The sequence below is a fragment of the Neopelma chrysocephalum genome, unplaced genomic scaffold, assembly GCF_003984885.1.
Source record: "Neopelma chrysocephalum unplaced genomic scaffold, ASM398488v2 Primary Assembly neopelma1_73b, whole genome shotgun sequence".
NCBI classification, from domain to species: Eukaryota; Metazoa; Chordata; class Aves; order Passeriformes; family Pipridae; genus Neopelma; species Neopelma chrysocephalum.
In genome coordinates this window covers 2,599,931-2,616,325 of record NW_020897734.1, presented here as the reverse complement: position 1 = coordinate 2,616,325, position 16,395 = coordinate 2,599,931, and the positions used below count along the sequence as shown (strand labels likewise).

Below are 16,395 nucleotides of genomic sequence, written 5' to 3'. Positions count from 1 at the left end.
CACCTACAACTGTGGATTCAGAGATGGAAAGGGTTTCTTATGCTACGGTTAAGAAAGATGTAATAAATATTAAGTCATTTTACACTACATTACAGAAAAAAACAGTTTGCAGTTTTTGGCAAATCTTTGATGTTTGCTTTTCAATCCTGGTGAGTAAATGTTAGCTAATGTCATTATGAACACTTTAATCCAGAGGGAGATATTAAAAAAAAACCCTCAAGGATTAATTTGATTGAAGCACTACATTTAATCCACTATGTTGTGTCCAACACTGATGTCAAAATGACGTTCAAAAATAATTCTTCCACTTTACGTGTAACAGATAATGAGTCACTAAAAAAAAAAAAAAATCTCTATATTGTGGCCATATACCAGCTCCTGGCTATTCAAGGCTCAGACACAAAACTGACATCCTGACTTCAGACCATCTCAGAATGGTAAGAACCCACCCTAACCTTCTTCCAGACAGAGAATGCCAGTGAAGATACCCGCTTTTAAACAGTGTGTCTCCTCATCCCCAGCATGCAAGTAGCAGGATATATTTACATTATCCAAAAGGAATTGCAACTTCTTCAAGTAGTTTTCAGTTTAATTAATAAAGAGAAACTGAATATGGATTTCAGAGGATTTAAGCTCAAGCAGGGTCTAAAATCTGGTCTCTGAGCTAGGAAAAAAATTAGTAGCATGTGACACTTAAATGACAGACATACTTAAACATACTTAAAATTACATACTTAAACAACAGAACAACATTTTCCTATCCAGTGCTTTGCACAGCATTAGAAGAGTATTCTTAGGGTGATGAGTCAATTTATCTTCACTGGCTACTTTCCAAGAGTATCCACTGGTGTCACTATTCCACCTGTAACAACCTTGCACAGCCATGTAGAATTAAGATTTTATTACCTTAAAGAGGAAGAATTAATTTTGATTTTAACCAAAACAATCACAAAACCTAAAGTTTACATGTAGATTTTGGCAGTGATCATTACTAGTAAACTGCATAAAGAATAAATATCAGTACTTCCAAAACTGACACCATAGTAATGCTGCTGCTTGATGCATCAAGCAGGGACGAAATACAAATAGCAAACTCCCAACAAAAGTTTATTAAGCTTTACTTGGTTATTGTTAATAGGTAACACAATAAAATAAGCTGATTTAAACAGTTTTCCCCAGAGAATACCCCTGTGACCGTGCTCATTGGCAAAACCACTTGTAACATAAGATGGGAAGTTCAGAACAAGCAGGATGGTATAATCAGAGCTGCAATTTGTCAGCAGGGCACTGTATTTTGGAGCAGATAAAGATTTCTGTAAATTTAAAAGGCTGCACACATAAGCAATAGTTCTCCAAGTAATAGTTCTCATCAGTCTTTAACAATAAAATGAACACATCAGACCAAAATAGTTTCTTAAAAGTAGGTCAAAAATACCCATTCATGATCACTTCTGCATTGGTTTCCTAGCAAATTCATCTACCCACACAGATATACGTAATGTGTATCCTGGAGACAGTGAGGCAGAGGAAGAAAACCAAATACATTAATGAGGTAGCTTAGACTGGGTAACTGCAGTTAAAAGTTTTATTGAACAAAAGAAGGTAAAACGTGGTAGTCCAAGTTCACTGAGCAAAAGCAGCTCTCTCGCTGAAGCTGCATTTTGTGCTAAATAACCTTATTAACTGAGACTATACAGAGGACACATTATGCAAGTTATCTCAACAGCAAAGGAGAAAAGGTAGATTAAACTTGATCTGATGGAACGATTTGGTCAAATTCAGTGGCTTAAGTTACTGTTTCTAGCCCTTAACTACCTATATTCAGTACAGGCATACAACAGAGTATACAACTGCACTGAATTCCCATTTGTTAATAGTGTGTGCTCCCATGCAAGCGGAAGCCAATTCCTGAAAAAAAAATAAAATTAAAAAATGTAAAGATATTTAAAATGTTTTATTTGAAGCATCATTCAACTGACTCAGGAAAAACACTCGATATATGTTATAAAAAAACTCCCGGCTCTACAAGGTCCGCTTCCTGTACAGTGCTAATATTTTAAAATTATTTTATTTCTCCCCTCTGCCTAAGAAACTTCATATGCTCTGAAAGCACCCACAAAGTCAGGTGGGTAAACAGATATGTCAAAAATACTCTGTGAAAAGAGGGAGGTAGCTCAGGCCCCTTGGCAACCTTCGGACAGTTCACATTGTTGTGGTCTACCTCCCCTTGTAATCTGCAGTCAAAAATGAAAGGAAAAAGGATTTCAACTATGAAATTTAGTGAAAGAACGTGTTCAATACAAAAATCTTCAAATTTGACTCATTGGGCTCCCAAATGTAAGCTATAAGGTACCTCACATCCAATACACAACATTGATAACGTACCTAATTCATACATTTTATAGACAATATCCTCTCATTTGTTAAACATTTGGCTCGGGCGAGTACATCTTTTTTGTTAACCACTTGACAAACATTCTAGGCCAAACAAACAGCACAAGTAATGTCAAAGTCTTTTTTTTTTTTTCCCAGTAATTGTACGAAATGCTGTAGGCTAAGCCTAACAGAAACTACTGAAGAAAAATAACAGACTCCATGATGCAGTGCAAAGGTGTTACTACAACATCATAAGTCAAGGGATGGTTCTAAGGTGCTGAAAGAGGAGATTCTCTAGACGGTGACCCTGAATTGTCCTCTGGTGGGAAAACAGTAAGAGTGCAGGCTCGAATGCCACCAAGGGATTCTGGGAGGTCAAATACTTTATGCCACTCATCTTTTTCTGGATCATATTTCTGAACTATTTCCACCATGCACCGATTATTCCAAGAATATCCTCCAACAACATAGATTTTATTTTCAAAGACAGCAACCCCAACATCACTTTGCCCACGTAACATGGCAGCAATTGGAGTCCACTGGTCTAGAGTTGGTGAGTAATATTCACAGCTTAGAACATCATCATAATCACTGGTTCCTCTAAAGTGATTTCCACCAATAACATACAGCTTGTCTCCTACAGTACACATGCAATGCAGACCTCTGACTGTCGTCATCGGAGCTTTCTGAGTCCATTTGTCTGTGTCAGGGTCAAAACACATAAGTTCCTTTTGGAAAGTATCGTGGGTAATTCCCCCTAGAGAGACAAAACACATGTTAGAGTAGTTCTCACCCTAATAATAAGCATTAAATAACAGCCTCCCCCAAAAGAAACATTTTAGTGAAATAATTCCATCTTCCTTAAAACTTCTTCAGTCTAGCTTAGATTACTATCACAGATGTACTCAATTTCAAATGACACTTGTTCCTTTAAACATGAACATAGGCAGAAGCCATGTCTCACACAACACTTTATTACACATGATCATTACAGTTTATTACACATGATCACACTTCAGTTTGGTAAAATTATTTTTGCTTACATTCATTCAGTTTGCTAGTTTTGTTTCTCACCATCAAGAAAACAGCAATCCATTTCCCTTTCAAATTTTGGTACTATGCTATTGTGTTTTAAACAGTCCTATCACACAGCAGAATTTTATCAGAAAACCTTTTTCATCAACTTCAAGTGAACAGAAAGTGGACATAGATTTCAAATGTTCTTCTCTTAACAGATGTCTATGTTTCCCTCTACATTTCTATCGTTCCCATGGCTCTCTGCAAAAGCATGTGGAGAAAAACTTCAGGGGAAGTCACAGGATGATCTCCTGTTAGTGGATGAAACATTCCACCTTTCCACAAGGTCACTAGGCCGGTCCCAAAGCAGGCACACCAATTTCAGACACTGCAGGGGTAATAGATATGGTTTAAGACCATGATGCTACTATATTTGATGTCCAAAAAGTATGCAGAGAACACACTGCTACTGAACAACCTCTTGCTGGGCTAACTATTCCACATGGAATTATCACCCCTGAATTATTGGCAGACAGAGATGGCATGGTGTCTACAATACTTAATTCTTCAGCTGGACAGTAAGAACTAAATACAGAAAAAAATAGGACTATCCAGCCTTGGCCCTTAATGACACCTATAGCAGTGGTAGTGCGTGGGAGCTCATCAGAAAGAACAGCATCTAATGACAGAGGAAGCAATCTTCACATTTTCAGTGCCAAAAGTGTTTGAAGCAGGCCAAAGGAAAAGAAAAATCTGTGGGAAATACACAGCATCTACATGAAAAAAACCACAGCAGAGAGCATATACATGTGCTACCTGCAGTAAAACAGGCAAAATGGGCAAAAAAGTACTGATAACAGCACAGTAATTAGAAGCTTAATGGACATGCTCACAGAAAAAATAAGCAGCTGTATCTTACAGTAAATTTTAAAATAAATCCCTCCTAGTTTACTGGCACAAGAACCCCTAATTCAAGATACCCCAAGGATCAAGCTGCTCCAGCACATTTCCCCATCAGTTCTTGTCAGCTAAGCGACCTTGTCCTACCTCTTGCCCTGAATTTCATCTTAGTTCTTAAGAGGACATCCCTTAAAATTTCAGTAGTAGAATATACATAAGCCTATGATCTCTGTAGTGATCACTGACAGACAGATTGAATCTTCTTTAAAAATTGAGAAGGTACCATATTATCAGACAACCTATTGCCCTAGTTTGGAAAAAAATGGAATGAAACTATAACCTTGGTGACGTACAGGACTGAGCATATTCCAAATAAAAGACCAGTGAAAGTACAGACATCATTCACATACTGTGATTACCATGAAAACTTATTTTCCATTAGCTCAATGAAGGCAAATGTTCTTCTTTAAAGTAATAAAATTTTCAATGCTTTCCAAAGAGGATGTGTTCAATTATACTGCTAGAGTATCATTTTATTATATAAAATATATATAATATTACATTTAATTATATTGCTATATAAATGTATATATGTGCCATTGCTACAAAAAACTGTATTCTGATAGTTAAAGTAATAACTGTTTGGAATTCAGAACTGTCTCAATTACTATGAAAATGCATAATATTATCTAAAATAATTTTGTCAGAGCCTGCAGTATATATGTTATTTGACTGCCTTCATGTGAAATTGCATCAGTACTTATCCTACAGCAAACCTACTGCAACCATAGATAAATTTTATTGTCTCCCACTGAAATAGAAAAGGTTAGATAGGTAATTGTTTCATAGAGATAATATCATAGGAATTATTTACCTGAAATATACATTAATCCCCCATACACGGTTCCAGCATGACCATAGTGGGGTTCATTCATTTTTGCGACGTAGCTCCATTCATTCATTCTGGGATTGTAACATTCCACAGTGGCTGTTGGAAACAAATGACAACATAAAAGTGTTGAAGCCATTGTGGCATTTTGTTGTAGAGTACAGTGCAGTGGCAGAAACTCATAAACAGAGGAAGCACCCACACGGAACACTGTTCAGCTGAGAAGGTCTCAAGGGAATTATTGAGCTTTATCACAGAATCACAGAATGGTTGGGGTTGGAAGGGACCTCCAGAGAACATCTAGTCCAACCCCCCTGCTAAAGCAGGGCCACCCAGAGCAGGTTGCAAAAGATTGTGCTCAGCTGGGTTTTGAATATTCCCAGAGAAGGAGACTCCACAACCTCCCTGGGCAGCCTGTTCCAGTGCTCTGTCACCCTCACAGTAAAGAATTTTCTCTTCCTATTCAGATGGAACTTTCCAAATATAAATTTGTGCCCATTGCCCCTTGTCATGTCACTGGGCACCACTGAAAAGAGTCTGTTCCCATCCTCTTGAGACCTGTCCTTCAGATACTTGTGTGCATTGATAAAATCCCCTCTCAGTCCTCTCTTCTCTGGGCTGAACCCAGCTCCCTCACGTTTCCTCATAGGACAGATGCTCCAGTCCACTCATCTTCCTAGCCCGCCACTGGACCCTCTCCAGTAGTTCCTTGCCTTCTTTGTACTGGAGAGCCCATAACTGGACACAGTACTCCAGATGTGGCCTCACCAGGGCTAAGCAGAGGAGCAGAATCACCTCCCTCAACTTGATGCGAACTCATTCTCTTCCTGTTGTACCCCAGGATACCCTTGGCATTCTTGTCCCTCAGGGCACACTGCTGGCTCAGGACCTTTCTGTCTACCAGGACTCTCAAGTCCTTCTCCACAGACCTGTTTCCCAGCAGGTCAGCCCCCAGCCTGTGCTGGTGCCTGTACTTGCCTGTGCTGAACTTCATTGAGCTCCTCTACAGCGTGTCCTGGCTTTGCTGAATGTCAGCAATCCTTTAAGTGTTCCAATCACTCCTCCCAGGTCTGTACCATCAGCAAACCTGCTGAAAGTACACTCTGTCCCTTGTTGACTAATTTTCTATTGTCTAGTGTTTTATTAAGTACTTGCACAGCAACATACAGCACAGCATATGGAAGTCACTAAACCAAACAGTTTACAAAAGCCAGGCTTTAAAAAAATACCAGATGAAACATCCCTGAATCTGGAAAGGAGAGGAGTGCCTGTGTCAATACACAGCTCCATTTGTGCAGTTTTCTTTGTGAACTGGAATGTTAAAATGATCAAAGGATTTATCAGATCAGAAATCACAGAGGATAGTACTGAGTTAAAAAGAAACCCAGCACCCAGGAGTCCTTGCAGAATGCATTGCTGAGAAGGAATCCTCTCTTCCAAGTAGGATGGGAGAGATGCAGGTTGCAGGGAACAGCTATGCAATAAATACAGGGAATACAAACACAAACCAGATTCAATAATGGATACATACAAGCTGTAGGGATTGGCAGCTTGAACAGCACAATGTGATCAGAGGGGCAGGAGATCCTCCAAAATCCTGTAATATACTGACCTTATGATGCACAGAGCAATTCTGAATAATTAAGTTATCTTAAAGACAAATTAAAGCTCATTTTAAATAATTAAAATTGAGAATGAGATTCTAATGCCTGTTATACAATGCTTAATCTCTGAAGAGAGATGTTTATGAACAATTCACACAAAAAATGAATCTGTCTTCAGAAGTGGCATTTTACATGCTCTAGAAAATGTTTTTTATTGAATCAAGGGTAGAAAATCTGAGTCAGCTCTATGGAATCAGTGATGGTAACTTAACAGTCCAGGATTATGCATCTACTGAAAGAAACAACAACAACAAAAAAATAGAACCTGAGAACCTTGCCATTTTAAAGGCAGAATGTAGTTAGTGTTAGTCTAAGCCTGCAGCATTAGCAGTACTGGCCAGGCCAGTAAAGAACACCAAACAGGAGCACTTATGCAGTGATTAACAGGCAACTCAACCTAACTCCAAGCTGTCCTAAAAATATCCTTTGCCTGGATTATGGTAATGAACACATCATAAATTATACTATTAAATATATATAAATCTATGAGTTGTATTTCTCTGTACTGCAACGTGACACCACATGCAGTATTTGCCCAGTCTCCAAATAAACCCATGCTCGCTCTGGTAAAAATGAATCCATCCATTCCAATATTCTTTTCTAAAAAGGAAAGCTCCTTTCTACTCTGCTCCATTTAGCAATCAGAAGCAAAGACGTGCAGAAATTTCAAAACTAGAAAAAAACAGGTTTGATGGGTAATTATAGCTGTCCCATTTCCACCCTGACAGTAGACCCTTCCGACCCGCTGCTCATCATTCTACTTGCTTTCACAAAAACAAAGGCATCCTCTTTCCCATGGTGCTTCCACTCTGCGCTGAGGTGAGGAACTTGTGTTTCTAACACACCAGGACAGGAAGAGCAGAGTATGTGCAAAGCAATCACAAAGCCAGCAGCACCCAGATGAACGTGACATTCTTTGCTGGACGGTTTTATCTCACTCTGCACCATGGACTGCATTTAAGAGAGAAGCCGTAGCCAAAAGATCACTACAGCAAGAGAAAACAGAACATGCAGAAATTGGTACACATTACTGCCATCTCTATCACCAAAGTGTAAAGATATTAGTTATCTGAGAAGGGATGATGTTCAGCCCAAGATCCCTCACGTCCTGATATGTCTTTAAAATACTCTCGAACGTTCCCAGTACAGCTAAAGTACTGTTTGATGGTATTTCAGGTAAACTATTCCAACTCAAGTCTCACATTTACTGTGCTCTAGAACAAAGCTAATCACCTTCCAGCTGAAAAGCCCTACTCTTGTTTGATTGATAGGTGTAGTTGTTTCCCTGTTACCTTGCAAGGTCATTCCATTTCTCTGCACTGAAAAGATATCCCTCTGCACTGAAAAGAAAAAAATATTCAAAATTCCAGTTATTAAAGGTGCCCATCAATTTAAGGGAAGCATCAGGATGTTCTCTACAAAGTCTCCAGACAGCACACAGTTCACAAAACACTCAAAACCTGCTACTTTACTGAACCTAAGTATATATCCTATAAAGCATGAGACTGATGGATTTATTCTTTCAACAGCATGAATGATTCAAACCAGACTTTATTTATGTTTAACAGTAGAACTTCTGATGTGTTCATTACCATAATCCAGGCAAGACAAGCCTCGTTTTAATAGAATTAAGCAATCTCAAAAAGACACAAAGCTTTGGCAGTCCCAAGGGATGCTCAGCTCACACTCATTTTATGGTGCCATCTGTGATGCTATTTGAGGAGTAGACAGATATTTAGCACTTCTCTGTCAGTAGCTTCTAATGTGTCCTGAGGTTTATTACAGCAGCACTTAGCAACTGTGTGACGTCCCAAACCCCAGATTCTCAATTTTGTTACATAATTTCTATAATACAGCTGGTTTCTGTACAACTCAAAGATGACTTGGTTAAAGAGTTCCTGACTAATTTTGTCCTAGAATAGAATAGAAAGGAGCCACTTCAAAATAAGCCCCTATGCGAGAGGTCCTCCAGTTCACATTTGATTTGATATTCACACTACTATTCACAGTAAGCAGCCCAAATGGGTAATGATGCATATATCCTTAATCAACAACATTTAAAATATATTTTTTTAGTACATAGTTATAATTAAAATATAGACTCACAGGAGAAGTTTTTACATAAACAAGGAGGGTTCAGCATCATAGAAGGCACCTGGAAAATAAATGCCTTCCAACATGATGGGCAGAGGGTCAGAAGAACAAGTCCTGCCTGGACTACAAGTCTTCTCTTTCCATCTTCATTGCAGCATGGTGATCAAAGTATCAATGAATCTGTGGTTTAGTCACAACTCAACATCCCCTAAGGTGCTTAGGAAAAGCCCATATATAAAAATCTCGAACTCCACTCAAGCCCATCAACAGCAGAGCCTGAAATATTCCAAAATACCTAAATGCACAAGTTTTCTAGTACTTACAGGCACAGCTTCTGCCACCAAGCATCACAACTGAACTCTTGAAATGAGCTACAAAAATCTACTTGTCTGAGAAGAGAAAACATTCTCCAATACTCTGCACAACAGCACAGCTGGAAATTACCAATGTGCTCAATTCATGAGTATCTCAGTGAGTCACACCTGGTTTTCCCTTTGCCTCCTTTTCCAAGAAGTCTTGTGTTTTGCACACTTGCCTTCTCCAGGCTGGGCTCCTCCTTGTGCCAAAGTGCTGTTCTCCCTGCCTTCTGTTCTGGGAATACCTTTAGCAGGTGCCAGCTTTGCCACTCTAAGAGAACCAACCAGAATTACGTACAATCCTTCCAGGAGCAGTGCATGTTTCTGCACAGCCCTAATTTGTTACACTGAATTGTAATTCGGGACGTTTCAAGTTTATATTTACCACATTCCAATGCATGTAACCACACACCTGGAAATTCACTTGTCCTCACCAATGAACCAAACTTTTCTCAGTGGCATGCACTGATAAAACAGCAGCTGGTTATTACACTAAGGCACATACTGCTGAGGTAGAAAGTGGCATTTACAAAGTTCTCAGAAGATGAAACATCTGAAAACTGTTTTGATAAGGCCTGATAGAAAGCTTCAAAAAAGTATACTTTCTATTCCAGTGAATGTCAGGGGGGAAAAAAAAAAAAAGTCATTTTAGCAACTTTAATCCTTTGGCCCTTTTCCATGAGAGCTGATCTTCCAGAAAGCTGAATTCTGGTTTGGGGAATTTTTTCCTCTCTAACAACAGATTGAAATTAGTTTGAACCCAAGGGCAACTTCTTTAATACCTGTCCAACACACGTTTGACCTTCTCTTCTATGAAATGCCTGAGAGTTTTTCTCATCTGAAGAGAATGGGAAGTTTAAGCTGGATTTCATCTTTTGGCTGTCAAGGTTTATGAAAGAAACATGAAAATGAAAAGTGACTTGCCTCACAATTAACAAGAAAAGAAACTGAAGTCCAAATCAAAGCATCAGACAGCTACAATATTTAGCATTTAGAGTGCTCTTCCCACAGAATGATCCAATGACATTTTTCAGGTCTGTGTGGAAATCGCTGCAGCATTTTAATGATATCTTTACAGAAGATTTTTATATAGGTGATAAATTTTGTATTTTAATTAAAGCTGCAGAAGAGTTGAGGTCAGCAGAATGATACTGCTTGATCTAATTTAAGGGAACACTGCACTTAAAGCCTGCTGCACACACAGCCTGCACTGGCTTAGTGACGGCATTATTTCACATTGATTTGGTTAGACTTGCAACTTTTTCACTGACATTCTTATAACCCTACTCTGCTGAGATGGTACAGTGCACAAGGTCAGCAACCTGATTATCCACTATTAATTCACACCATTAGAAAACAGCTCACCAAAGCTATTTTTTAGGTTTTCTGATACTCAAGAAAAATGTCAATACATGTTAGTTTGTACATTTGGCCTTTTACAGGCTATTAAACTTGTTTAGAATGTATTTTCAGGTAAATAAAGTGACATGTAGGAAAAACTCTGAAAACCTCATGATCTGCATCAGAAAATGGCTGTCTAGATAAAACAAATTATTACAAAACAGTTTCCCATCTTTTCTGGAAACAGGAGGCATTTTTAAATGTCCCATTTTATCAAACATTAGAATGGATTTCAAGGTTCTAGCAAAGCCAGCCCACTTTTGTGTGGTGGAAGCAATGTACTATATGTTTCCTAAGAAAGTTTGCAACATGATCATGAAAAAAAAAGTGTGTATGTAAATAACTGAGATGCATTAATTAAAAAAATCACAGATGCTGCAGTAGAAATTAGATTTAGTATTGTTTCAATTAAAAATGTTTCTCATTGCACTTAAAGATATCTGTGCATGTCCAGAAAGCAAATCCTAGCAGCAAGAGATACTGCCAGAAAGACTTGACAAGACACAGCTGAGTACTGGACTGAAAGCAGCAAACAAAATAATGAAATGTTACATCTGGTTGAGATGCAATATTATGCTAAATTATTCCAAGCATAATCACTGTAATATTTCAATTTTAAAGCACAGACAAATGTACAATTGAGTGCACTCCCCCAGACTTGACTAAATGCTAACCACTGTAGCTTTGCACAAAGCAGTGGATTAATACAGGTCATCCTCTGCAGACTTTTGCTAAATTAAAAGTTACCATGTATTTGTTCTTTGTTTCCAACTATCTTATTTCCCATCAATTGATTTTTTTTCTTTTTTTATATGTCAAGTGAAATGAATTATCATTTGCAAGGCGGAAGAAAAACAGGAGGCAGCAGGAGAGTCATACATACAAGTAAGTTAACTATGTACTCACAAAATATAACAAATTAAATAATTAAAAAGCCCAGAATGTCAGAATAAATGAATCTCACTGATCTCTGAGTGAAAGAAATCACTGTCATTAATCCACTTAAAAAAAAAAAAAAAAACAGCAGCAAAAAAACTCTTAGTATTTCAAATTGCTAATCCAGAAAATTTGTGTCTTTTAAAATGTAACCTTCATTGAACAGCGAGTTTCAGTTAGTCATGTATCCCTTAAGAGTGGGTTTTGTTTCTCAGCTAAAGTGATGATTTTTTTTTTTTTATAATTGCATTTATATACCACCACACTTGCACACATACATGCTGATTTCATGTTTGATGGTAAGGGCAAAGACATTGGATGTCATGCATCACTACACAAGATAAATGCATTTGGACATTTTTTTTTTTTGTAGAATCCCTTCTAAAATTAACTTCTAATGCTATCCAGACAAATTTCCCTCTGCATTTGCAGTATTTCCAGAAAGAAGCTGCATGCCAGTGACTTTAGTTTGTTTCCTCTCCACCTTTCAAGGTCTAAGACACGGGGCAAGAGGCCGGTTCCAGGAGAACTCACCTAGTTCACCCGCTGCATTTCGACCACCGACTGCATACAAATGTCCTTTGAGGGCACTTAGGTGGAAGAAGGTCCGCTTCTCATTGAGAGACGCGACTTGCATCCACTTGTTGTAGCGAGGGTCAAACCTGAAGACTGTGTCAACCGCCGTCTTTCCTTTCGTGTCGTAATTACTCTGGCCCCCGACCACGTAAAGGAAGTTTCCGATGACGGCGATGCCGTGCTGGTACCTCGGCGCATCCATGGGAGCCAAGGACTTCCATTCGTGGGCCTTCTCGTCGTACATCCGCAGCTCCTTGCTGACAACCAGCTGCTGCCTCAGCACTCCCCCCAACGTCACCAAGTGCGTGCTGTCCGACCGAATGGCCGTTCTCTCCGACTGCATCACCGGCTGCATGTATGGCATCATTTGGTAGTTGCTGGCTTCCAAAAGCAAGTTGACGCAGGTGTTGTCAGTTCTCATGAAGTCCACTGTTTGGACGTAGTTAATAAGATCATTGGGTGTCATCAGCGGAAACCTGATGTTCTTCATTAGCTTCGCAGCGTACTCCATCCGAGGCTCCTCGTAGCGCAGCCAGCGACAAGCCGCCTTGAAGAGTTCAAGTTCAGTGCAGTGCTTAAGGCTATTACTTGAAAGCACAAAGGCAAGACGTTCAAAGGGGAGTTTCACAAATTCACCAGTACTTAATAATGCAGGGAAGTTCTTCAGGATGAAGTTATTAACATATTTATCCACTTCTGTGAGATTGTATGTGTTGGCAATTCGCCCAACCTCAACACAGTTTTCCAACGAAACCTATTGAGTAAACAGAAAAAGGAATCAAAACACTTTCTTAATTTGATGTCTAAATGATAATGTAAAATTTAATGAATACTGTAGAATCAGCAATATTTCATTATTTCACAATGCTCAGGGTGATTTACACATGAGCATATAAATATTCAATGGGATGTATATATTCATGACTGCAAGGGGAGACCCCATTTATTTCTTATTTTGAAGGAAGAAATGAGACAAGTAACAAGCAGATGGCATATATTGTGCCAAATACATTATACAATAACTATGCATAGCAATCATACAGCACTTTGTCTTTGAAAAACTCTGAAAACATCTTTGTAAGAAAGACATGTGGAAAATACAGTTAAGGGAGAGGTGATCAGCCCAAGGTTACAGAGAGCAATGCAGAAATCTTACCATTAGACATTTAAACTTTTAACATTTAGACTTTTAAACTTATTAAAATTGTATTGGCATAATGAAACCAAAGAGAATGGCACAGCTACCCCTCCTATGCCACATATTTCAGACACCTTATTTACAGTGTTCAATCCTATGAATACATTCCTTCAAAACAAACAAAAATGGATCTTTAATAAATCAAGGCTGTCCTCGTACAAACTATGTTCAAAATTAAATACATATCAAAAATAAGACAAAGGTAGTGACTTTATTTCATACATATATATATCTATATATATATATATATATAAATTTTTTTAAGAATGAACCTTGTAGGATTTCCCCTAAAATTACCCACTGCATTAAATGCTATAGCAGTATGGATCACACCCTACTTTAATTCAATACTTGAGTGACCATATCTTGATAAACATCTATTTTACACTGTACCTGCATCTACGTTTCTTATGTCTTTGGCTCCTAAATTTCTGAGGTCACTTGGGATCCAAGGCAGAGGGAGGAAGAAACATGCCAGGCGTGGGGCGTAACTTAAAGTGGGTTTCCAGAGAACCCAGTCAATTAATTTCATCAAGCTCCGTGCTACATGTGCAAAGCAAGTCAATCAAACACTTCTTGCTGAGAAATGCAGCTTTTTTTGCATTCAAACCTTATTGCAATTCAAGCTTCATTTACACATGCTTTCTAGTCTCTGTGCATGTCAGTCCTACTGAGCATCAACCATTTCCACGACTTTGTGATTCTCATTATACTTGTAATGCCAAAAGAATTTAAGCTTCTGAATCTCGTGGTTATTTTTAAAAAGATTATAAAGATTGAGGACTATGACCTGACTGCAACCTAAGATTTCAAAAACCTTCAAATGACCTTCTGGTCATGACAGAGATTACAAGATTTTAATGCTGTATAACTCAATCTGATCATTGCCCTTTAATACCAGACAATTCAAATGTCTAATGAGTACAGAAATAGGAGATCTTAATTCACTAGAAACTGATCTAACTTGCCCTGGAGTTAAGATCTGTGGTCATCCAAAGTCTTCATTCACACATTTTGAAACGCCTCCATACACTCAAAGGTTCCAAACCTTATTCTTCATCTCCAGGAACAATAACCCTGTAATGAGATCCTATCTATAAGATGAAGGTGCAGTGGACTCTCAGGAGTTCTATTATGAAACTATATGTGCAGTGGATCCCTGGAAATTATTTTTGCAGTCACCCCAAAATTTTTGGAAAATTTACCTTATACTGCCATTATTAACCACTGGAACTGTACTGCACTCAGGGTTGGGATTTTTCATATATTATTGCAAGAACTTCCCGTTATGCTTATGAAATTGTGCACTACGTTTGGCTCACTAACAAATTCCACCACTCACCTCAGATTAGGGTGCCAAAACAAATATTTTCTTAAAAGTTACTTTCCCTGGCAAAATTACTATTACCCTCTTTACCATGTTCTAAGATAATCATCAAGGCACCAGGTTAAATTATATTGCAAAGATTTAACAGTCATAAAAATATATATATTCTATACATTCTTATATCCTGAGCCAAAAAAAAATAAAAATCCTTCAACAGAATGTAATGCAATAGCTACTTTTACTTAAATATTTGAAATTGGACAGAGAGTAAGTACAATAATGCTATTTAAACACTTAAGTACTTCAGTTACTCTAGTGTTGATTTGAAAAAAAAAGCCTGACTTATGCTATGCTAGTTATGAGAGGTATGGAAATGGTTCTGTATGGAAGTCAGTCAATCAGGAGCTCATCAACTGTAACTTCTGGAAATCCCACCAAAGTGAACAGGAGGAATGGAAATATCAGATGAAAATATGAAACTGGCTGTACAGTGTATCCAGTAACTAGTAAAAATACTCACACAGAAAGACCTAAAAGCCATAAACAGCTAAGCAGCTCCATAAGGAGTTGAAAATTTTACTTAAATAAATCCTATTTTATGTGGTCTTTGACTCCTGAGCAGAGATGTTCATTCATATTACTCATTGCAATTGTTATTACAAAGCAGAAGTTGCACAAAATACTAAAAAGCTTTTCAAAAAAGAAAGGTCAAGCACAGCACTGTATTATTACAGCCTGAAAATCCCAGTGCAAAAGCCAAAGTACTTTCTTGAGAATGTGGTTCACTTAATTCTTTGAAATTTTGAAGCAATCACTACCCAAGCTGTCATAAAAACTTAATGGACTATAAAATACTACAATACTGGACACAACAAAACGACTGCAAGCATATTTCTGAGAGAAACTCAGAAATAACATGCACAGAAAGTCAAGCCCTGAAGCCCAATACCACAAAACATTTGGGTGCTTAACTTTGTTTTGTTTCAATGCCTGTTAGACATTGAAGCAACTTAACAGAGTGTTTCAAAGAGTGGAAGTTTAAAAGAGCTCACATACCCCTGAAACCCTCAATTTTTCTGTGGGCTCCCACACACAGAAGCCAAGAAAAAACAGCAAAGAAATTTGACCAGCTCAGAAAGTGGAATCAATTATACCCCTACATAACAAAAGGCAAATTTCTGGTGGCTGGCAGAGCTGGTCCCAGCATTAAATCCCACGCTCCCACAAAACAGATTATCTAGCTCCATCCTCAGATAACCAAGTTCTTTTGATAAGACAGGACTTCCAAGTATTAAGCCCTCAATATTTGACAATTTGCTAGTTGTTACAAAACTCTAAAGCACAGAATTATGGAAGGAATAAATTTTACCTATGCAAGTACAGCCAAAACATTAATTTTCAATATTTTGGAATGTTGTCTTTAATTACAGTACAACACCCCCTTTCCCATTACCCTGTGATTTTCCCTTGAGTGCTGTAATTTACTTGGACAGGTTTCTCATCTTTCTCCATTTTGTACACTACTCCTACTTTTGCAAAATCACTACTGCGTGCTCTCTAGCACTCACTGCTCTGAAAACAGTTCCATGGCATTTTTATTAATTTTAATTACATTATGCCTCATTTAGATATGAACATAGGAGTAGTCCTAGTCTATTGTA

General features: G+C 38.1%; 1 protein-coding gene across 7 annotated transcripts in view; it reads right to left on the bottom strand.

Moving 5' to 3' along the window:
• Positions 1-913: 913 nt before the first annotated feature.
• KLHL13 (kelch like family member 13) overlaps positions 914-16,395 on the bottom strand; it is a 78,910-nt gene continuing 63,428 nt past the window's right edge. For 5 of the 7 annotated variants that reach the window (XM_027687141.1, XM_027687139.1, XM_027687138.1 and 2 more), the window contains 3 exons: positions 12,168-12,963; positions 5,168-5,281; positions 1,095-3,133 (listed from right to left, as the gene is read on the bottom strand). In XM_027687141.1, the coding sequence (XP_027542942.1) occupies positions 2,646-3,133; positions 5,168-5,281; positions 12,168-12,963 (1,398 nt within the window). In that variant the 3' untranslated portion in view covers positions 1,095-2,645. Of the gene's footprint in view, positions 3,134-5,167; positions 5,282-12,167; positions 12,964-16,395 lie in introns of all 7 variants that reach the window. The other 2 variants (XM_027687143.1, XM_027687144.1) reach the window with 1 other exon arrangement.